The following is a 21,976-nucleotide window of genomic DNA, read 5'->3' as shown; positions in this document are numbered from 1 at the left end:
CTTACATAAAACTTTTATTTTGAAACAACATAACCAGTACACCATGGAAGCCTTTTTTTATCAGTATATTAGCAGTTCTCTTGCAGATGTCCTAAATTTTATTTTGGTACCACAATTGTGATTTGGGGTAAAATGTCTCCAAAAATTATTGGATGAATTGAACCGAAATTTGTCCAGACACTGTGATCCCCTCAGGAACTTTTTATTGTTGACTCTCATGAACTAATGTCATCAGGTCAAATCCACAGTTCTTCTCAAGTGGTGCTTCATGACTAAGTACCTGTAAACAACAGATTAACATTATCATCTGTTATCTACAGATGAGACATTCGTGACTGTAGCAATGCTTACATATTGGACCAAGGTGATGAACTTGATCATCATGAGGCTCTTTGATCCTGTCTATACTCTATCTTTGAATGTGTTCTTCATTTAAAGTTGTTGCTTCTGTCTTCAAATCTCCAGCTGATTGTTTTAATCAGTTCCACTAATAATAATACTAATAAATTAAATCATAATCATTATTTGTTGGCACAAATGGAATACTATAAAAGTAAAACATTATATAAGATGGTCATGGTGATTTTTTAATAATATAAAAGTCACTCCTGAATCAAATGGTAAGCCGTCCAAGTGTTTAATTTATATAATATATGTATAGATATATATGTTTCCCGGCAAATTTAGGTTACTCATGTTGGTTTGCTAGCAACATTTTTTAACAGCATTAGCTAACTTCTTCGCTAATGATGTTAAAATGCTAACTGAATGCTCAGTCTGGGCGATACAAGACCTATCTAGACCTGACAATCATCTATAGAAACAACAACAGGTTTTATTTTAGAAAGTGAAACCTTTCAGCTAATAAGGGTAACTTTGCTTTCGGTTACTCATGTTGGTTTGCTAGTAACAATTTTTAACAGCATTAGCTAACTTCTTCGCTAATGATGTTAAAATGCTATACAAGACCTATCTAGACCTGACAATCATCTATAGAAACAACAACAGGTTTTATTTTAGAAAGTGAAACCTTTCAGCTAATAAGGGTAACTTTGCTTTCGGTTACTCATGTTGGTTTGCTAGTAACAGTTTTTAACAGCATTAGCAACTTCTTGGCTTATGCTAACTGAATGTGCAGACAATGTTGATCCTTAACCAACACTGTTATGATAATGTAGAAACAACACCAACATGAGGATTCAGCTAATAAGGATAGCTTCACTTTTATTGCCACTAGAAGGTCAAAGAGCCACTGCACAGACATTATGTTGGTCTGTTGCCACACTCCTGACTTGCTAAGCTAGCTAAGGAATGATAAATAAACAAAAACACTGTTAAGATTAGCAAGTCAAAGTGATGCAAAATGTCAAAGGACAAGACAAAAAAGGAACACTAAATCCTTTGCTAATGGCACATTTTCCTACATGGCATCCCTGTCAAGGGCATATGTGGACACATGATGAAAGGACCCTGGTTAAATGCATCCTGGAAAACCTCACAAGAGATTTTAGCAGATGAATTTCCATTGTTATCACATTAAAAAAAACACACACACATCTTAAAACCAAGTGTTAGCAGGATCAAGGTTTTATTTTCTGGCATTTCCAGCAAGTGGTGGCGGTTTCATTATCTTATTAACGAGACAAAGCACAGCAGCCTTCCCGTGTCTCTTCAGCATGTATCACATTCCTTGTAGCTGATAATGGGGAAATCTGTTCAGAATTTTGCACACCTAACTTTTTTGCACATTAGAAGAAAGAAAAAAAAAAATAAAGATTCAACCTTGCCTCCGAGTCTCAGGTATAATGGGCTCCCTCCATCCCCGCTGGTGATGGCTGTGTGCATCAAAACCTAGCAGGCTGGGGAACTTTTTCAGATAACACAGGTCTTTGGAATGTGACAATGTGCTTTGGGTTTCCTCCGACGAAAGTGACTATGCAGCCTGACAGTCTTTTGATTTCAATGGTCTCTTAGCAAGAAGAATCCTCTTCACAGATATCCTGAATCACCAACGGCTCAGAAACATCTCCCTCTACATTACCGCTGTTCTCGAGAACAAAAGCTAATTTTTAGTGTCTGGTAAATTGTCTGGAGCTCATTCTTAAGTGTCTCTTGTAGAGAATAACTATTCTTAAAATGGTTGTAAAAGAGCTTCTCAACCAGAAAGCTCAAAGGGGAACAAACGCACAATCGCACCATGCTTGTCAAACTACTCTTTCTCTAGCATTTATGGATCACATTCTTAAAGTTTCACATACATATTCAGCTGGATTCCCCCCCACATTTTCACACCACTCTAGAGTCTTCAACAAGGAGAAGCAGCACTTTGAATTATCAATCAATAACTGTCTCCAGGTTAAAAATGACCCGGAGACATTTATTGACTGATTCTGCATCCAACATTGGTACTGGTATTCAACAACACGCCACTGCACCCACATTTTACATACACATTCATGACTCCGAATGAAGAAAAGTCATTACATTTCATGGTGCGAGGGAGAAGTTAATTAGTTTTTTAAAGCTAAAATGGGTGAAATTGACCTGCAACATAATAGAGGAGTTAAAATAGACATTTGCACAGTATGAGAGGCTGTTTAATGTCATGAACAGCCCACAGCAAAGCTCTTTTCTCTCTCTTTTTTTTTTAAATTTCCACTTTGCTTTCACATGATATTTGTGTCAGAGCGTAAACTAGCTGCATGAAGCTGTTACCCTCTTTCTCTTCTATAACTGCCAAATTACACTGGACTTTCTGTCACACAGCATAATCACTTCACTTAAACATTTTGCCCATAATTACATTTAGTTATTGCTCGTTTATGGCATGATTCATCTGTTTGAGGCTTATTAAATCTCAGTCCCGCCGTGGTGTGAAAAGTACAAGCCCCGGCTGCAGTGTTTGTTGTTCTGCCCTCTGCACGAGTAAGACTACACGCTAGGTTATGTACTAAATTGGGTAACTGTCCAGTGATAGCAGATAAACACCTGCTCGTACACATCATCTTGAGCCGGAGAAAGACGGGGAACCGCTTTAAAACAACAAACATTTGGACCAGTGATCGATCCAAGACAAGGGATTTGGATTTTAAAATGTCAGCGCTGAGAAGCAAGAGAAAAGAATATCTAAGTGTGAAGGATTTGCAGAAGCTTTTGGACTCTTGCAAGCTGCACCTCAATCAAATTGACGAAGTGTGGCCGAACATATACATAGGAAATGTGTAAGTATGTACTTTTATTTCAGATGATTCGGTTGCCTTGCAAAGGCTGTTTTCTTTGACATAACTGCTTCCACGTATTGTTTCATTCTGGCATAAAAATCATTGTGCTGTGATGCGTAGAGTTCCCATAAGTCTTGAACCTCTTTCTGTCTCTTTGTCTTGCTAGGGCAGTAGCCCAAAACAAGGCTGCCTTGCTGAAATTAGGTATAACTCATGTATTAAACGCTGCTCACTCCAAGCGAGGCAGCATAGGGAACCAAAGCTTTTATGGCAACGACTTTGTGTATTGTGGCATTCCAGCAGATGACTCGACACACTTTGATCTGGATGTTTACTTTCAGCCTGCAGCCGATTTCATTCACAAAGCTCTGAAGTCACCTGATGGTAAGACTCCTTGAGGCTTTTAATATAGTATTACAAGTGCTACAGTTTTCCTTTCTCAAATCCCTATATATCACATCTTTTATTTAACTCTGCAAATCCTTATTACAGTAAAGCCACTCATTCCACTCAAATTCTCCCACCACGCTGTCCTTTCAATGTCACCTGTCAGCACAATGTAAGACAGCTTTAAGTGTATTTTCAGCCAGCTGTAATAATAAGAGTCTTACCTTGCAGAATTTAGGTATATAATGTGACCATGGCTCTTTTCAAAGAAGCTATCAAGCAGCGGACAGGTTGGGATTAAGGAGACAGTTGGGCCCAGTCTGCAAAGGGACCTTAAATGAACAAAGAGTGAATTGTAGGCACTATTTTTAGCTCGCAGCAGGGAAAAAGAAAGACCACAGCGTGAGACGGGCAGTCATGTATGATATTAATAAGTCTGAGGCTTCTCGCTAATCCTTTCTTCACATCCCTCCCTTCATCTTGCCTGTTCTTCAGGGAAAGTTCTGGTGCACTGCATCATGGGAATGAGCCGGTCATCGACCTTGGTTTTGGCATACCTCATGATCTACCATCATCTCCCACTCAAACAGGCTCTGCAGAAGCTGATCCAAAAAAGAGCCATCTACCCCAACAGAAATTTCCTGGCTTTGCTGTTGGATCTGGATCTTCAACTGACAAAGAAAAAGAAAACATGTCGGATCCTGTAGTGAAAAGAGGCATTTACATCTTCAGCCACAAAGCCACGAGGTGGTTTCTGGGAATAACGATGCCAGCCAGTCTGTCGGTGCAACAGTCCAGACTGAAACGTTTAGACACATCATCGTGAAATTTGGTTCGACTGAGTGAATTTCTGTCGACTCAACTCTGTACACTCATTAGTCTTTACTTTTATTATGATGAGGTTCACCATTCTAAACAAGCTCAGATATATAGATAGATAGATAGATAGATAGATAGATAGATAGATAGATAGATAGATAGATAGATAGATAGATAGATAGATAGATAGATAGATAGATAGATAGATAGATAGATAGATAGATAGATAGATAGATAGATAGCAAAGTTTCATATTAAAGGAGATTTTCAAATGTTAACATAGGCCTATACAGGCTCATAAAGATTACATGCTACATGATTACAAGCTAAAGAGTAGCAAATAAACATGCTAATGTTAGCATACCGACATCGTATTGTATATGCCCGCGGTCCCCAACCCGTGAGTTGTTTGGTACCGGGCCGTGAGAGTTGAGGCTCAGGTGTGAAATTTATGGTTCTCAGGGTTTTTATCAGTTTTTATCGTTAACTCAGTTTCCCTGGATCTTTTCCCGTGTGTTATGAATAAATATTCTTTTTTTGGTATCGGTACTGGTTTTATTTTGTTGTATTTATCCGCGACACCTTAAAGGCCGGTCCGTGAAAATATTGTCGGACATAAACCGGTCTTAGGCATAAAAAAAGGTTGGGGACCGCTGGTATATGGTAGATCCTAATAGCGTGCTAGCTGTTGTCAATAAGCGTGAAACTTTAGGTCTGATAGTAATATGATAATACTTGAATACTACAGCATGTTAGCGTTGAACTACCTCACATTTTTTATATTCTGGATCAAACAATCATTCTCCAGGCTTTCTGAAGAGAGAGGGCATTGGCTGCTTTTTCATTCATTTTCAGTCACTGAACCTGACCATTTTCAGAAGAAAGTTTTTTTTTGGGGGGGGGGGGGGGGGGGGGGGGGGTTAGGCACTGTGTTACTAGCAGCCTGTTGCAAAACTAAACAGCCAGTTCCCATTTCTTTAGTTGATTCTGGCACATTTTGACAGATATAAAAGTTTTGCACCAACAAGGTGTCTCCCAGGGGGCTGTTAGCCAAAAACTTGACAAATCTGAGCACTGTGTGCAGTGTGTGCTTAAAAATGTGATTAAGTGAGGTGAAAAAAGTGGCAGGCACGTATCTACATGAGATGAACAGTATCTGAAAGCCATGTCTCAGGTCTTAGTTGAAGGGTGGCTGTCAAGAAACTATTCTTAAGAGATGAAAACAAGCAGAAAAGACTTGGTTATGCCAAATTACACAAGAACTGGACTGATATGAGCTGCAACAGGTCTAATGGAGTGATTATTATTTAATCATCAGTATTTATAGAGGAGGTCAGGAGAGAACAACAACAGTGAGTGTCTGCATTTCAGCCAATATTATCAATATTACCATCAGCATGTCACTGATCCTAAAAACACTACCTCCGATGTAAAAGCATAGCTGGATAGAAAAAAGACACAATATAAGTCACGGATCTGCCTCTTCAGAGCCTGGACCTCAAGCAGAGCGGGATCATCTTGACAGAGAACAGAATAAAGGGCAGCCAACATCCAAAGAAGAGCTTCAAATGTCCTTGAAGCAGCTGGAGAACTATTCCTGAAGACTACTTAAAGAAAATATTAAAAGAAAGTTTATCTGACTTAGGTTGCGTTAAAGAAGAAAATGATGGTGATAGCAAATACATTTCTCGTTAGAATTGTACAAACTCTCTATGTATGTTTATACATGTATCAATAAATTTACCAATTTTGTTTTTCCTATCGAAAAATACAAAATGAGAGGTGGCTCAAGGGTTTCGCACAATATTGTTCATGGACATTTGAGCCCAACGAACGCAGATGCTGGCACGAAAATAGCTTAATTATCTTTCTCCAAATCCAGTGATCTTCATTTATAATAGACTAAGCTGCATCATCTCCTCATTAGCCTGCTAACTGGGATTTTTAATGCAGCGAGGTTGTTGGGTTTTTTTATGTCTTAACAAAAAGAGAGTCTGGTTGCAGAAATAAATTTAATGTCAAGTAAAATGACAACAGGGCATGTTTACAACACTGAGACAAGTCTTTACTTCTCATTCTTGTAAGAAGTTTTTTCTTCTACAACAACAGAGTAGACCAAATGTCTAATGGAACATGTTTTGCAAAGCATAACATTTTAGTAGTCTCTAGGTAACTCAGAAAAGAGGGAATCAATCAACAGCATCTGTTCAACACATCGCTGTTCACAGCGTGTGAAATTCATTTGGTGTATTTGTCAAGGCAGTGCAGTTGATCACTGCTGTGCATGAAAAGGTTTCAGGTCTTTTGATTGCCCATGAAATCAACTGTAGAGGCAAAGGTACACACACATTCATCTAGCTTTACACCAATGATTTCGACCTGTTTTGAATTATTATGTTTCTCTGAATCAAACATTCACAGTAAGCAAGAATGTACAGTATTATACACAGAATTATAAGTCATACGTTCAATTTCTAGATATAGACTTTGTCAGTACTTACAAAAACATACAATAAATGTAAACATTTTTACAAAGAAATGTTTGTATTTGCTCATCCATCTATATTTGTGTCATTTTTCTGCAATATAAATATATATTTTTAGCTTTTTAAAACTTCATCAGAGTGTCAGTATTGTGGGTTTATTGCAAGTTCCCATTTTTGCTGATATAATTAAGAAAAAATCTCTGCTATCACTTAATTGCACCAAGAAAAAAACATAATCTATACTTTTTTTTTTACATCGAATGACCGAGTGTTGATTCAAACACAGTTCAAAGTGGAAAAAAAGCTCAGGGAAGTCAGGTTTAAACTCAGCTACAAGCAGCTCTGATCTAATTTTCTTGCTATTGAAAAAGCCGTGTCCTATCCTCCCTCCTGTGCTGGCAGCTCGGGTAACCTTTAAGGAATGCAGAATATGGTGCCAGAATTATTTTGGGCTGAGATTCAGATGTTAAAATAGCAAAAAAGGTTGCAGGGTAGATTACCAAGGAGAACACAGGCAGTTGTGCTGTCGACCTACATGTAGCTGTTGTACAGAGAGGCCATGAAAAGCAACGTTTCCAACCAAGGCAAGTGTCAACCAACAATGTGTGCTTACAAAGTGATTACAGATAAATGTAGGCGATGTATATTCATAAGTGTGTGGATTTATTGCACTGTATAGCTTTATTTGCAAGATAAACATGTTGACAGAGTACTTGTGAAGTAGTATTCACTGTGATACTGCATTGCCTGACGGATTATGATACTTTCTTTTTTTATTAATTGGCCCACAAATCCAGATGAACCACATCTGAAAGGCTAAAGAGGGAAGTGTACTTCATAAAACCACCAAGAAGAGGCCCAGAGGAGGTAAAAAGCCATTTTTATTTGCCCTCCATGTTAACCGCGGGCACTTTCCCATACATAGCATCTTTAATTACACAGAAGTGGAGCAGGAAGGACAGGTTAGCCTAAGGGGAGAGGGTATGAAAGCAGTGCTGCAGCTCAACATGCGCACCAGGGAAATCAGTTCTCTGCCCCTGAGTGTGGGAGGCAGGAAAGGGTTGTGCTTATAGATCAATGAGGAGAAAGAAGAGCCTCCAGGTACGCGAGGCGCATGTTGTACCTGTGCAAAGACACCATTTAGCTCACACAATCGTATGCATGAAGCTTACACTGCGTTAGATGCAGCATTTCCTTCATGCACACGTGTTCTGTGTGACACACACGAATGCACATGCAGGGATGGATAGAGGCAACATGATGTTTGAGTAAACCTCCATATGTCACACCAGCGAAACAAAAGGTCACTAAAACAGATTTGGTCTCAATGACTCATCCCTGTGGACACGACAAAAAGTCTCAAAACCCTCCACACGCGGCGAGAATGCAAATAAGAAGCTCGGCTGCTGTTAGTTTCTTTTCGATAACAATGCCTACACATCGCTTGTACGTCCACAGCCTCAAGCACAGTCACACACCTGCCTAAATGGATGCTAATGCATACAGTTTGCATAGTACGAGTCTCTCTAGAGCTCAGTGTGTAAATTGTAAATGCACAGGTTAGACTTGCCTGCAGCAAATGAAAAGTGGTTTATAGGCATTTTTCTGCATCTCTGGAAATAAATAAATCTATCCAGTGCTGCTATATAGATACAATAATGAGAGCATCATAAGGTCAGCTTACAATCACATGATCCTTTGCTACTGTGGAATGTGTTAATTGTCATAATTGCAGTCTGTATTTAAAGGCTACAGACCTGTATATGAAACCTGCTAATTAACGATCCTTGCTATAATCCCACGCTGCACTTAGCAGTCGTTTCTCGGTGTTTCCTAAGATGATGCGTACATTTCAATTAGGCATTTCAGTGGAGTTAGTTGGTATTCATGGGCAATGCAGATGAACCCTGAAACTCTTTGAGCATCTTTCTTAAAGTTTGAAGTATAGTAAAGGGCAAAGTGCAGTAAAACATACGCTTTTATTGAGTTCTCAGTTTTTATCGCGGTTCAAATTTCAGGGCAACGACCACTTCTTTTCTTAATGAAAGGTTGTAAAAGCAGAAGTGGAGAATTCAGACATGCCCAGAGGCCGCAGCTGCCTGGCGAGCCCTGAGGGGGCAGAAGGCCGGTATGAAACCCCCCCAGCTTCAGAGCTTCAGAGACTGATGTGGACAAAAAAAGGGACCAGTAACCATCTGGATGAGGTTCATCCCGGGATCTACATCGGAGACATGTGAGAGTGACATGTTACTGAAATGATTCACTATGGCTAATGTGTTTAAATATAATTCCACCGGCTTTTGTAATAAAGTAATTAAGTATTCTCTTAATTGGGCTCAGATTGTGAGTGCATGTGTAATTAAAGGCACCATTATGATTTTTACATTATTGAAATTGATCTTTTTTTATAAAAGCACCTGGTTATCACACTAATGCGCAAAACATTAACAAGCTTTCATCACAACTGTATACACAGTCATCCAAGTGCTAATGCCCATGTGAATAGTGTGTCGTAGCCTTATGCTAACATGCTAACATCCAACTTTACAATAATAAAAGTAGCTGTTTTATGAATACTGTTTTGTAGCATACTGTCTATTTTTATTTTTAGATACATGGGCAGTTTTTTGCCTTCATCATAGAATATTTAGGTACACCTGCTAATTGTTAGCAATTATCTAATCAGCCAATCAAGTGATAGCAACTTAGTGCATTTAGGCATACAGACATAGTCAACAAGACCTGCTAAAGTTCAAGGTGACCATCATAATGGAGATGAAAAGTGATTTAAGTGACTTTGAACATAGCATAGGACATGCCAGATGGGCTGGTCTTATGATTACAGTACCGTCTCTAGTTTTGACAGAGAAAATATTCTGTGAGCGGCAGTTCGTAGGGAGAAAACGTCTTGTTGATCCAAAGAGTTAGAATATAGAATATAATGGCAAGAGCGCTTTGAGCTGATAACAAGGTAACAGTAGCTCATTACAACTAAGGTATGCAGAAGAGCATCTCTGAACACATGACATGTGGAACCCTGAAGGACCACAGCAGCAGAAGACCACACTGGGTGACACTCATGGCTGCTATAAACAGGAAAGCAACCCTTCACACAGACTCACCAATATTGCCTGGTGTGATGAGCATCAATTTCTGCTGCAACATTTGGCTGGTGGGGTCAGAATTGGACATAAAAATCATTAGAAGCATAGATCCATCCTGCCTCGCATCAAAAGTTCAGGTTGTTGGTGGAAGTGTAATGTTATGTCTCCTTAAATACCAAATGAGAACTAGAAAGTGCATTTTCTGAAGAAACTGCAGTGTGAATGCTTGAATCTGAATGTATGCACTGAAATGAATTAATTGCTGAATTTTGAGTTAAAAATATTGAATGAGATTAAAAAAAAACCAAAAAAAAAACCGAATTTAACCTGAAAACAAAGGTGCTGAACTGCTAAAAGCTGAAGGTTACACAGAAGAAGGAGTTGGAAAAAAGCTGAAAATGTTTTAATTGTAAATTAGAAAACCCTAAGAAATGAGAAAAGAACATTTAGAGTCAGAAAACATCTGAATGAATATTAAAAGGTCATATTCTTTGAATCACTGAATGACTCAAATGTGATCCCTCCACTTTGATCCACACAGTTTAAAAAGTTTAAATGCCTGAGCTTTGAAAGACACGGTGTTGGAAAGAGAACAATAATGGCGACAATTTGAGGGTAAAATGATGGCTGTAACACTGTGGACACAGCAGCAGTTGAAAGAGAAGTGCTAAAGATGAATCTTGGTACAGTGGCAGGCAGAGCTCGTTAAGCAGGCAGGTGTGAGCCTGGTTGCTATAGTGACCGCACCCAATGGCTCCATACACACGTACACAGACATGCGCCTCACTTTTGCTGCTTAAAATGAACAGAAAAGTCAGGCCGAAACAAATTGCTCCCAAATGAAAAGTATAGGTCGTATTGACGAAATTCTTTCACCGTGAGCGGCAGCAATGTCTAGTCTACCTAAATCTCAGTTTTCATGCCTGTGGAGTTTATTATATGGACGTGGTGACAGTGTAAAAACACCATGCTCTTCTGATTTTCAAACCAACCTTCTGAGCCGTTTTAACATTAGAGTCTATGGAAGAGTTGGAGGGAGGAGGCTGTGCATTGGTGACATTTACGAAAGAACCATAACACCTAGGACAATAGTAAACACATTGGATGAAAGAGGACAGCGATGGCTACGTTTTGAGGGTAAAATCATACCTGTAGAGCAAACGCTGCGGACACAGCAGCAGTTTTAAAAAAGATTTTAAGATTAATTTTTTTGCTCCTCTCACTCTAGCAGTTGAGCTGCCTCACTCTAGCCCCAACATTCCGTCCCATACACACCCATTATAAACTCTGAAACGGGTGAAAAAACATCATGAAACTTAAACTGGAACTGAAGAAAAAGTATAATAGATATTGAAAAGATAAATACAAGTTGAATAGTTGAATGTCTTGTCTACGTTTTAAAGTTTGAATGGTGGCTCTATGTCAATGTATGTGGAAGTAGTAAGAGTTTAAAGAGGAGGAATTTGAATGAGAATTTGAAGGGTCTCCCCATTGAAATACATGGGAAATTTTTGTTGAATAAAGTTGAATAAAATTAAAAATATAAATGTTAAAAATGAGAAAAATAGAAGCAGTCTTGTCCAAAAGAAGAGGAATCTGAAGGTGTTTGAATGGTTTTTCTAAGTTGAACGGTTTTGAAGGAGTTAGATGCCAAAAAACGTACGGAATATATAATAATAATAAAGATTCGAATAACAATACTGTGAATGCTTTTCAAGCATTCACACTAATTATTTAAACACCACAGGGTACCTGAGTACTGTTGTTGACTGTGTCCACCCCTTTATGACCACAGTGTACCCATGTTCTGATGGCTGCTTCCAGCAGTTCCCTGCACTCGGATGACCTCCACAGTCACCGGATCTTGATCCAATAGAGCACCTTTGGGATATAGTGAAACATAAGATTCACATCACAACATACTCTTTACTTTTCATATCATGCATGAAGGGATCTTGATTAAACTCTAAGAAGGATAAGGTAGGGCATTTGACAGATATATTATATGCATTACTATATGTGTAACCACAGAGGAAAAAAATACCCCCTTAAAGGGCAAAAAACAGGGACTGCGTCTTGTGCACTGCACTGTGCAGTCTCTCTGTATCATTCATAATAAAATGTAATATTATAACAATTCAGTTAATTAACCTAATGATCTACATTTTCCCCCACTGCCTGCCATCTTCCTTCTTCTCCTCGAGTTAGCTTTCTTTGCATTATCCTCATCATTTGTCTCGTTTGATTGCAGAGATAATTGTAATTTTTCCCTTTAGGTACGCAGCCAAAGACAAAAGGACTCTCCAGGCTCATCGCATCACCCACGTGCTTAATGCAGCTGATGGGAAGTTCAATGTGAACACAGGGCCCAGCTTCTACCGAGACACCGCCATCACTTATCATGGAGTCGAAGCTTTTGACATGCCATCCTTTGACTTGAGTCCCTTCTTTTACCCAGCGGCCAATTTCATCAAGAGCGCTTTGAGCTCTCCCACAGGTGAGGCGCTCTCACAGCGCTCAAGGTATCCTTCATCGTTTTCACACATTAACTCGGGGAAGACGAGCCAAGGCAGAGAAACATTTGTCAGTCAATTCCCATTTACAGCAGACCCCAGTTGTATCAGTCATTAAAATGCAAATCAAACACTAAACATAATATCAAGCTAATATCTTTCCCCCATGGTAATCTTCTCATAAGCTCAGACCTCGGCCAGGAAAATTGGTTTTAAATGGATTGCCCTGGCAATTTGTAAGCAACACTTTTATTGGACATGGAAATTACACAATTATGTTTGTGGCCTGTGCTTTCCTGGCCCGTTATGCAAAGTGAAGTCAGTATCTGACATGACAGTAATAAGATGAGGCCTCCTTCTTCACATGCTGGCTGATCGGGGGCTCCAGTGTGTGGCGGGGCCTACAGTAATCCCCGGCAGAAATACACAGAAGCCAAGACAGTTCAATTACGCGCTCCTCTGCGCCCTAATCCTCAGGCCTGATAAGGAACCAGGGATTACCGTGTGTAGAAACATTTGTTGCAACATTGTTGAAAACTTTTAGTCGGGAGTAAGAAGTACTCCTCCCTGTGATGTGCACGGTTTTTAATCCACAGAGGAGTTACAAATTAGATATTTAGAACAAACTTTACAACAATAATCCACTGATTGCTGTAGGCTGGTGGGCTGCTGCGTTCTGAAATGATCCACAGGAAGTCTGATTTTCTGCCTTCTGACTGGCAGGTAAAGTCTTCGTCCACTGTGCAATGGGCCTCAGCCGCTCATCCACCTTGGTTCTGGCTTACCTGATGATCCATGAGAACATGACTCTGGTGGACGCCATCAAAGCTGTGGGCGCCAACAGGAACATTTCTCCCAATAACGGGTTCTTGGAGCAGCTCCGAGCACTGGACACAAAGCTCCACTGCCAGGGATTATCCAGGAGCTTCAACGGGCGGACGTAAAAATAAAATCCTTCGGCCCATAAATTTGGATAATATTTTTGACCCCTGTCCATATCTGAGTGTTAAAAAGCTATTACAGTGATAATGTTTTTGTAATGAACAGGTACTTCAGCTGTATTTAAAGGGCTTCAAGGTAAGAAAATTTAATAACCTGATGAAGAGTGATTTTTAAACATTAACAATTAAGTTATATGAACAAAACGTGCTTAAATTATCAGCTCAAAATACCCAAAAGTATGACACAAAAGGACGACTGTGAGGTTTTAAGGTTACAAAATCAGAATTAACACAAAACACAAAGAAGATTACATTTGTGTTTAACTGTTGAAATTCTTCCCCGTCTGTGCCTGTGTCTCCTGTCTGCAGTCAAAGCCTTTAAAAAGCTTCAAAACAGTTACATTTGTGTTTGAGAAACTACAGAAAAGTTACTGCACTCAGTGAGTTATACAGTCACAGATTACACTACAATGTTTACTTGACAGTGAGTCATACAAATGCTACAGTTCTTGCCCTTTAACAAATACAGTCAAATACAGCCCTTTGACTGGGCCATCGCAGCACTTTCATTCTTTTCTTTTTCAGCCGTTTGAATGTAGATTTGCTCTTGTGCTTGGAATCATTGTCTGGTTTCAGCCAACCTTTAGCCATCAGACAGATGGTCTCATATTTGATTTTAGAATAATTTGGTAGAGGAGTTCAAGCTCAGCTTAATGACTGAAAGGTGTACATGTCCCGAGGCTGCAAGACAAGCCCAAATTATCAGCCCTCCACCACTGTGCTTCACAATAGATATGAAGTTTTGTGCTGATATGCTGTGTTCAGTTTTCTGCTGCAGTGGATTATGGACAAACATCACCAGACATTGTTCCACAGGTTTCCAGACAGAAAAGAGGTTTTCTGCTGACAGCCTTTCTAAACACTTTTGTTCAGCCTTTCTTCAAAATTTGCCTTCATGAAGTTTAACATTTACTTTCCTAACTGAGCCCTGTGGAGTCTGAGACGTAAATCTTGAGTTTCCTGAGGCTTCCCCGAGCATTGTACCGAATTTGCTGAGAAGACTGTGGCATTGTGTTAACACAAGCCTGCCAAAGCCCTGCTTTTACAGAGGCGCTGGCACTGCTGATGATCAGTTAATCAAATCCATTTGATTAGCAGCACCTGGCTGCTGCCCTAACCTCGTAATTCCTATGAAAACAGTCAGTGTGTACAGAGTTTTGTAAATAGTTTCTTCTTTCTTCTTTTTTTTCTGCCCGTCCAATATTTACTACTGCACCTGTAAAACATCTATTATTTTGTTTAGTCTATATAATATGGAATGCACACACAGAAACGTGAGGAATTTATTTTGTATTTTCATGAACTTTCTTTAAAACTTTTTTAAAGTCAGACTTTACCATCAGAAAACTCAGTTTTCTAATGAAGTTCATGAAATATGATGGAGAGTTTAAAAGCAGCTGCTAAATGTACGCTTTCCTAAAGATTGTCTTGTCAACAGCACAGTGTGGTTCGCTTCTCTCAGCAGTTTAAATTATCCTTAACATACTGACTCAGACCTTCACTCCAGAAATTCAACTCTCAGTATAGCTTATATAATCTTTGTGTTCTTCATAATGACAGGAGCAACCTATGCAATCAAAGACGGGACTTTAATAGTTTGTTGACGACAACATCAGGCAAAATAGGAAGTCATTCATTTATTCTCGTCAGATGATTTAAAATAAAGAGACACAGCAACACCATCTGCAATAGCTCAAACTGTGGTTTGAGCTCAAACTGTGGTTTGAGCTCGTTCAGCGTGGCAACCTGACATTAATTCCCCACCATGTTTTGGATCACTTGCACTATTACAACCATTAAAACTGCAACGGCTCAGTAGTCGAATTTATCACAGCACAAGCAGCCTGGCTTCTGTCACAGTCATCTGAGGAATAAATAGTCCACACTGCTTGTGCCCAGTCTCTGGTATGTTCAGCTGTCTCGTTCCAGTGGGGCTCAGCCTCAAAACAACACTGATATCCAGCTCAGATGTAAAACAGCGCGAGCCGCACCAGTAAGGTTAGTATTCGCTGTTGGTTTGTCTCAAAAGCCTGCAGCAAGAAACACCAGCAGGACAGCAGTAATAATCAACATTTGCATCCTGGAACATAAAGTATCTTGCAAAGTTATTTATCTATGTACTGAGTTGAGTGAAAGTGATAATTATATAAAAACACTGAGGTGAGAGAGATACAGATATGACCTCAAAGGAGGAGCCAAAGTATCAGACACCACCCACCTGCGATCTGCTCAGCCTTCTGTTGAAGAACAGACGCCCCACTGGAGCTGTCAACGAGGTTTGGCCCAACCTCTACATCGGAGATGCGTAAGTGACATTCTCACTTTGGGGGCCCCTAACTGCAATATGGTGATCTGATTGTGAAACTGTCGCTGCAAACAAGTGTATTTGGCCAACTGATGGGACAAATATAAAATCTGTACATTTGAGTCACTGGTGATGCATTTACACACATATGCTTCCGGAGCTGCACACAGGCGAGAAAAATTGCTAAAAATGACATTTCTCATAGCCTCTCCTGTGTCATTTACAGAGCTGCAGCTCGGGATAAAACCCTGTTAGCAAAACTGGAAATAACACACGTGGTGAATGCTGCAGATGGCCCCCAGCACATTGACACCGGGCCAGGTTTCTACGCAGACGCCAGCATACTGTATCACGGAGTAGAAGCACCAGACTGTAAAGATTTTGACTTGAGCCCTTTCTTCAGTGAGACTGCTGATTTTATTCATGGTGCTCTGAGCCAAAAAGGTACCAGTCTATTTTAGCAACACATGACAAAATAAACACATAAGGATTGAGCTTTAATAATATGTTACAGTCCAACACATCCTAATATAGAAAAATGATGCATCATCAAGCTGAAAAATGATAAATAATAATGATATTTTATGTTTTGTTGCACATATTTAAATGCATGAAAACATAAATAATTGCCTTTGCTTCTGGGTCGTGTGTGGAGACTCCAGCTGCTCTCTATAATCTAAAATAATTTCACAATGTTTTATTATTTTTAACTTTTATTTTAAAAATGTAAGGCTTCTATTTTTCCCCATTGCACAAACATTTAGAAGAACAATAATTTGAAATAAAATCAATTTAAAATGGTAAAGAGAGTTAAAGTTGTGAGCAGTTACTACAGGGACACGTAAACACTATTAATGCTATGACAGCACCTGTGTGTGTGCCATCATATGTCATCATTTCTGCTGTGAAAAGAACCTTTTGTGACTGTTACACCGTGAGCTGAGCCCACAGTTGTAATTAATCCCTTTGTTGTTTGTGTTTAACCCAACGAGCCGCAGAATTCGCAGCTTATTTTAGAGTCTGCCTTTTGTCCGTGCAGGGAAGGTGCTCGTCCACTGCGCTCGGGGAATCAGCCGCTCGGCAGCTCTTACGCTGGCCTTCCTCATGATCAAAGAAAGGCTCACACTGGTGGAGGCTGTGGAGGTTGTGTGCCGGCACAGAAACATCCTCCCAAATGTTGGATTTCTGAAACAGCTCCGCGAGCTGGACTCATCCCTATTCACGTAGTAGAGCACATAACGCCAAAAAGGGGACAGTTTCATAGTTGGCATCATCTGTGCAGATGAAATCGTCCTGGTGGCTCCATTTGGGTGGCTTCGGGCACTCGCATCTTAAGTGAATTAAAGCACCATGTAATCCAACTTGGCTTGATGGGATTTTGCTTAGCTTAGTCAAGCGATACATCAGCATTCATAATAGCACACTTAAACACACAACATGCAGAGCACAAAGTAGAACTGACAGACAAATGTTTTGTCAGGTGAGCGATCAGCACAGACAGTCTGCCTGTCAGAAAGGGTTTGTCAACACTAAAATAAAGTTAGCAGAAAGTTAAAAAGACTTCAATCCTGTCATGTTCGGTTCATTTTTGACACAAACGGAACCTCATTGTATTTGAGACAAGACTATTTCAAGCCTTATTTTTTAATCTCTGTGTTTTTCACACTACAATTCTCCATTTTACAAACCAGAATCCATCACTCCAGATTTCTGGGTGATTTCTTTTTTTCTCAGTTTTCCATAATTGAAACGTATGAAAGTCAATTAGCCCACTCATGCATGAGCTGTGTAATTGATTGCTTCAAAAGCTCATATTGTAATATAATGCTGTTTATGATTAGACTAAATTTTAAAATATTATATAATTTTAATAAAAATGAATGCACAATTACTGCTCACTATGGCGGACTACACAGCTCAAACAGTGCCATACACGTCACAAAAAGTGATGGTTCTTTGCTATTATTGTTATTAATAATAAACTACTCTTTATTTATTAACAATAGTGTTTTATATTGCAAGATAAACACCCTTCAAAATGACACACATTAACCCGATGAGCCACAGATCTCTGTGCAAGCACTTGGAGAAAGAAACCTCCTTTTTAAGAGGAAATCATGGACAAAACCAGTTTGTGGAGAGCAGCCATCTGCTGTGACCAGTCAGGATGAGGGAAAAGTAGTAAAATGTAGCAAAAGCATATCCGTAGAGAAAAATACAGTCATGACATTGGTCCTCCCCAGACCTCAACATTATTGAAGCAGTGTGGGATCATCTTGACAGAGAACAGACTAAATAGCAGCCAGAATCCAAAGAAGAGCTTTGAATGTCCTTCAAGAGGCCTGGAGACGATTTGACAAGAAGACTTTCTTAGATTGTTCAGACTGTGTCAAAGACTAAATACCAAATACTTTGACTTTGAAGCTCACTGGAATTCCGTTTTTGCCTTAAATACTATATTTCCATGTATGTTTGCACGTTTCAGTGTGCAAATGTTTCACTGCACGCAGTTCCCATTTTCAATTTTCAAGTTAAAAAAGGAAGGCATGGCTCAAGACTTTTGCACAGTACTATATAACATTCCTTTATATTTCGATAACCCTTGATTAATTAAAAACAAAAAAAAAAAGCTGTTGTTTATTGTAGGAACAACAACAGAAGACAAATCATTTTGCAAAAAGTGTGTGTTGTGTTTGGGGTAGCCAGACTTTTCTGTGACCTACAAACTCTGTGGGGGCCAGGGCCACCCTTGGCCACCTCTTATCTCTGCTCCTGATCACTGGCACAAAGTGCTACAGACTTTAGATCTCAACAGACTAGGGCAAATTACAAAAAAAAGCAAATATTTGTGTTATATTAATCTGTATTATATTCAGATTTTAAATCTGAACATCTTCCTCTCCACTTCTTCATACTTGACCTGTTCACCGGTAAGGCAAAGCACGCAAGGAGCTAAATGTGCAAAAAACAGCGGCATGGGCCTTTAGGCTCACGTCTTAAGCGCAGCACAATCAAGATCAAGACCCCTGCTGTACTGGAACAACACACAGACAGTGCATGCTTATAAATAAACAATGCTCCACTTACTTATTCACATTTCTCAAAATACTGCGTCCTAACTGCTACAATCCAGTGACGTACAGTTAAAACTGTGATGTGTCTAAAGAGTCGTGATACAAGATGACAAAAATATGCCAGCGTGCTTTCTGAGCATGTATACAGATTCAGGTCAGACTTTGAAAAGAGATGAAACACTGAAGCCATCTTAATAAGAGATGCTCTCCAGAGCTCGCTGGGAGACAGATGCTGTCAAAATAAAAGGAATTGGATATCACAGGTTTAATGATTTCACTGTCAGAATGAATGATGGCAGAGTAGGAAGATATGAGGGAAAAATAAAGGAGTTTGATGGTGTGAAAACTCTGTCTGACATGTTAGCAGCTTCATCTAGCCATCCTGCAATACAGCCATCATCACACTCTCACTTTGGGGGCTTGCATTTAGATCACTGAATGGACTGTGCATATCATATAATGGGGAATCAAAGACGTGTGCCATCTTGCGAAAAACCTCATCTGTCTAACAGTCTGACACATTTCAGTTCTCTTTTGGCCCCCGAGAGGCTCCAGAAGATGCCGAACATCCTTAACGGGTGTTGTGAGGCTTCGCTTACACAGCTTCTCCCAGCGTCTGAAGATATGCAGAAAGGCTAAGAGAGACTGACACAATTTCAAGGACTCGCTCGTACGGTTGAGCAAAAGCTCAGAGTGCCCTGTTTACTCCAGTGAATATGGGTATCCTTTGGCAAGTGCAAAGTTTGGATAAGCACAGCTTCCTGCCAGCAGCAGAGATTAAAGTTGTGTGTTCAGAAGTGGATGGCAGGGACTGGCTGGGTGGAAGTTTTCCCCACAGGCAGAGAACGTGGCAGCAAAGGTCAGAGGCCCGCCACATCACAGCCCTAAAAATATCCTCTGCATTTGATGCCCGTCACAGAGCGGTTATACAATCTGTGCCCTGACTTGAGCCTGCCAGAACTAAAACCTTACCATGTTCTGCCTTCAAGGGCTGCTTCACAACAAGCTGCCAGAATGATGAAAACCGAATTCCCGGGAAGAAAAACGAAGGACTTCAATCTCCGGGTGAGTGCTGCTGAAGATGCATGTGAAAAACAAAAAAAGCAAAAACTGTGCTTTTTTATGACAGTAGTTTGAGGGGTGGAGGAATATAAGAAAAAATAAAGAAGCAAGTGTGGCATTTCTTTTTCTCCTTAAGCAAATAAATCATGTGTGAGAGGAAGCCACGGTAAGAAAATGGCTTCTCGCGAGTCGAAGACTGGCACAAAGATAAATGTTACTCGGGCAGCTGAAGAATCCAGTCCAGTGGATGATTATTCCACACCTGGGGGCTATGAGTTGGAGAAAATCCTCAACCGAGGGAGTGTGGCTTACACTCATGTCAACGAGGTTTGGCCTAATGTCTTTATTGGCGATGAGTAAGTAAGAAAAAGGTTTTATAAAAGCATAAAATGTCTAAACTGAATTAAAAATAACAGGATTAAAATGATACTGACACTGGCTTCTTGTAGGGACACTGCAAAGGACAAGTACACACTGAAGAAGCTGGGAATTACGCACATCCTGAATGCAGCAGAGGGGACATGGAACAACGTGGACACTGGAGCTGGCTACTACAGTGACATGGACATTGTATACTATGGTGTAGTAGCAGAAGACGTCGCAACCTTTGACCTCAGCCAGTATTTTTTCTCCGCTGCCCAGTTTATTGAGAAGACACTGAGCAATCCTCAGAGTAAGACAGCTGCACAGGAAAAAACTAATATTTTGGCTGAAAATTGCCTAAAACATGCCGTGAATCTGTTCTCCGATTCGTCTGCAGATAAACTGCTGGTGCACTGCGTGATGGGAAGGAGTCGGTCCGCCACACTTTTCCTCGCCTATCTCATGATCTGTGAGAACATGACGGTGGTCGACGCCATAGAGCACGTAAAAAAACGCAGGCGTATCATCCCTAACTGGGGCTTTTTGAAGCAGCTGCGAGAGCTGGATCAGCACCTCTTGGAGAAAAGGGGGGAATCTGCAGGGGAAAGCTGATTGTGTGGCTGATCAGTCTGAGACTAAAGTCAGCGGAGACTAAGTCAAATCCCAGCCATTAAGACTTCGTCATGCTAGGAGTTACAGCCATGTGAAAAAAATAAAGTCCTATTAAAACTAAGTACAGCTTTACTGCTTCCATAGGAATAAAAGTAAAGTCAGGGGTAAGTAGCAACCAGGTGCTGCTAATCATCAGCAATTTGAGCACCTCTATAAAAACAGAAGTATGGGCGGTTTGTTGGTCTGGAGGCATTCAGCTGTGCGTTAACACAATGCCAAGGAGGAACGACATCAGCAACTGTTGCTGCCCATCAATCTCAGAACAGTTATGAGGCTTTTTTCCATGCAACCTAAGAGTCCATCATTGTACAGTGAGAAGTATTGTTCACAACATCTTCCTGGGAGCTGATGTCCTGGTAAATTCACAGACATGTCAGAGAAATTGCAAACAAAAACCTCGAAGAGCTAGATCTCAGACTCTGCAGGAATCCATTAGCATGTTAAATGTCAAAGGTCTTGACAGTTTAGTTAGAAAAAGACTAAAACTTTCTAAAAACACTGGAACAGACAAGAGCAAAGTGGGGATGTTTGGTCATAATGCACAGAAACATATTTGGAGAAAACCAAACACAGCATATCAGCACAAACACCTCATGTTAAATGTGAAGCACGGCGGTGGAGAGGTCATGATTTGGGCTGTTTCTGTAGCCACAGGGCCGGGACACCTTGCAACCATTGATTCAACTATGTATGAACTGTGTATATCAAAATGTTCTCAAGTCAAATATGAGGCCATCAGGTCAGCCACTAAAGCTTGGCCCAAAACGTATCATGCAATAGGGCAATGATCCAGAACACAGCAGCAAGTCTCCAAAAGAATGACTAAGAAGGAAAATAATTAAGGTGTTGCAATGTTCAAGTCAAAGTCCAGACCTCAACCTGATTGAAATGCTGTGATGGGAGTTTAAGACAGCTGCAAACCTCAGTGAACTGAAGAACAGTGGGCCAAAAGTCCCTCACAAAGATGTG

General features: G+C 40.1%; 4 protein-coding genes and 1 long non-coding RNA gene across 7 annotated transcripts; 4 read left to right on the top strand and 1 right to left on the bottom strand.

Annotated features, from left to right (window-relative positions):
- The first annotated feature begins 2,953 nt into the window (after window positions 1-2,953).
- Window positions 2,954-4,603, top strand: LOC146703275 (dual specificity protein phosphatase 26-like). 3 transcript variants are annotated; one of them, XM_085466431.1, is made up of 4 exons: window positions 2,954-3,221; window positions 3,388-3,425; window positions 3,522-3,605; window positions 4,104-4,603. In XM_085466431.1, the coding sequence occupies exons 1-4, from the start codon at window positions 3,094-3,096 to the stop codon at window positions 4,313-4,315; spliced, it is 462 nt and encodes a 153-aa protein (XP_085322557.1). In that variant the 5' UTR covers window positions 2,954-3,093; the 3' UTR covers window positions 4,316-4,603. The 3 variants fall into 3 exon arrangements, with proteins under 3 accessions (XP_085322557.1, XP_085322556.1, XP_085322558.1); XM_085466432.1 differs by having other exon boundaries at window positions 3,161-3,225; XM_085466430.1 differs by having other exon boundaries at window positions 3,388-3,605.
- Window positions 4,604-7,408: 2,805 nt separating this feature from the next.
- LOC146703274 (dual specificity protein phosphatase 13B-like) lies at window positions 7,409-13,516 on the top strand. Its single transcript, XM_085466426.1, has 5 exons — window positions 7,409-7,497; window positions 7,711-7,780; window positions 8,962-9,146; window positions 12,294-12,514; window positions 13,254-13,516. Exons 3-5 carry the CDS (start codon window positions 8,992-8,994, stop codon window positions 13,472-13,474), a joined length of 597 nt encoding a protein of 198 aa, XP_085322552.1. The 5' UTR covers window positions 7,409-7,497; window positions 7,711-7,780; window positions 8,962-8,991; the 3' UTR covers window positions 13,475-13,516.
- LOC146703273 (uncharacterized) lies at window positions 10,036-15,804 on the bottom strand. Its single transcript, XR_014921976.1, has 3 exons — window positions 15,750-15,804; window positions 11,770-11,898; window positions 10,036-10,082 (listed from the first exon to the last, which is right to left on the bottom strand). It is a non-coding gene; the product is annotated as an uncharacterized LOC146703273 (long non-coding RNA).
- LOC146703272 (dual specificity phosphatase 29-like) lies at window positions 14,094-19,743 on the top strand. Its single transcript, XM_085466433.1, has 3 exons — window positions 14,094-15,836; window positions 16,063-16,280; window positions 16,876-19,743. Exons 1-3 carry the CDS (start codon window positions 15,709-15,711, stop codon window positions 17,061-17,063), a joined length of 534 nt encoding a protein of 177 aa, XP_085322559.1. The 5' UTR covers window positions 14,094-15,708; the 3' UTR covers window positions 17,064-19,743.
- A 154-nt stretch (window positions 19,744-19,897) lies between these two features.
- LOC146703271 (dual specificity phosphatase 29-like) lies at window positions 19,898-21,068 on the top strand. Its single transcript, XM_085466425.1, has 4 exons — window positions 19,898-19,975; window positions 20,109-20,328; window positions 20,422-20,645; window positions 20,733-21,068. The coding sequence occupies exons 2-4, from the start codon at window positions 20,147-20,149 to the stop codon at window positions 20,945-20,947; spliced, it is 621 nt and encodes a 206-aa protein (XP_085322551.1). The 5' UTR covers window positions 19,898-19,975; window positions 20,109-20,146; the 3' UTR covers window positions 20,948-21,068.
- Window positions 21,069-21,976: the final 908 nt, after the last annotated feature.

This window comes from Copadichromis virginalis, linkage group LG8 (genome assembly GCF_057382275.1).
Source record: "Copadichromis virginalis isolate Kocher_CV1m ecotype Utaka linkage group LG8, C_Virginalis_male_GT1.1, whole genome shotgun sequence".
Lineage (NCBI taxonomy): Eukaryota > Metazoa > Chordata > Actinopteri > Cichliformes > Cichlidae > Copadichromis > Copadichromis virginalis.
The sequence above is the reverse complement of the archived record's forward strand: the minus strand, read 5'-3'. Positions and strand labels throughout refer to the sequence as shown.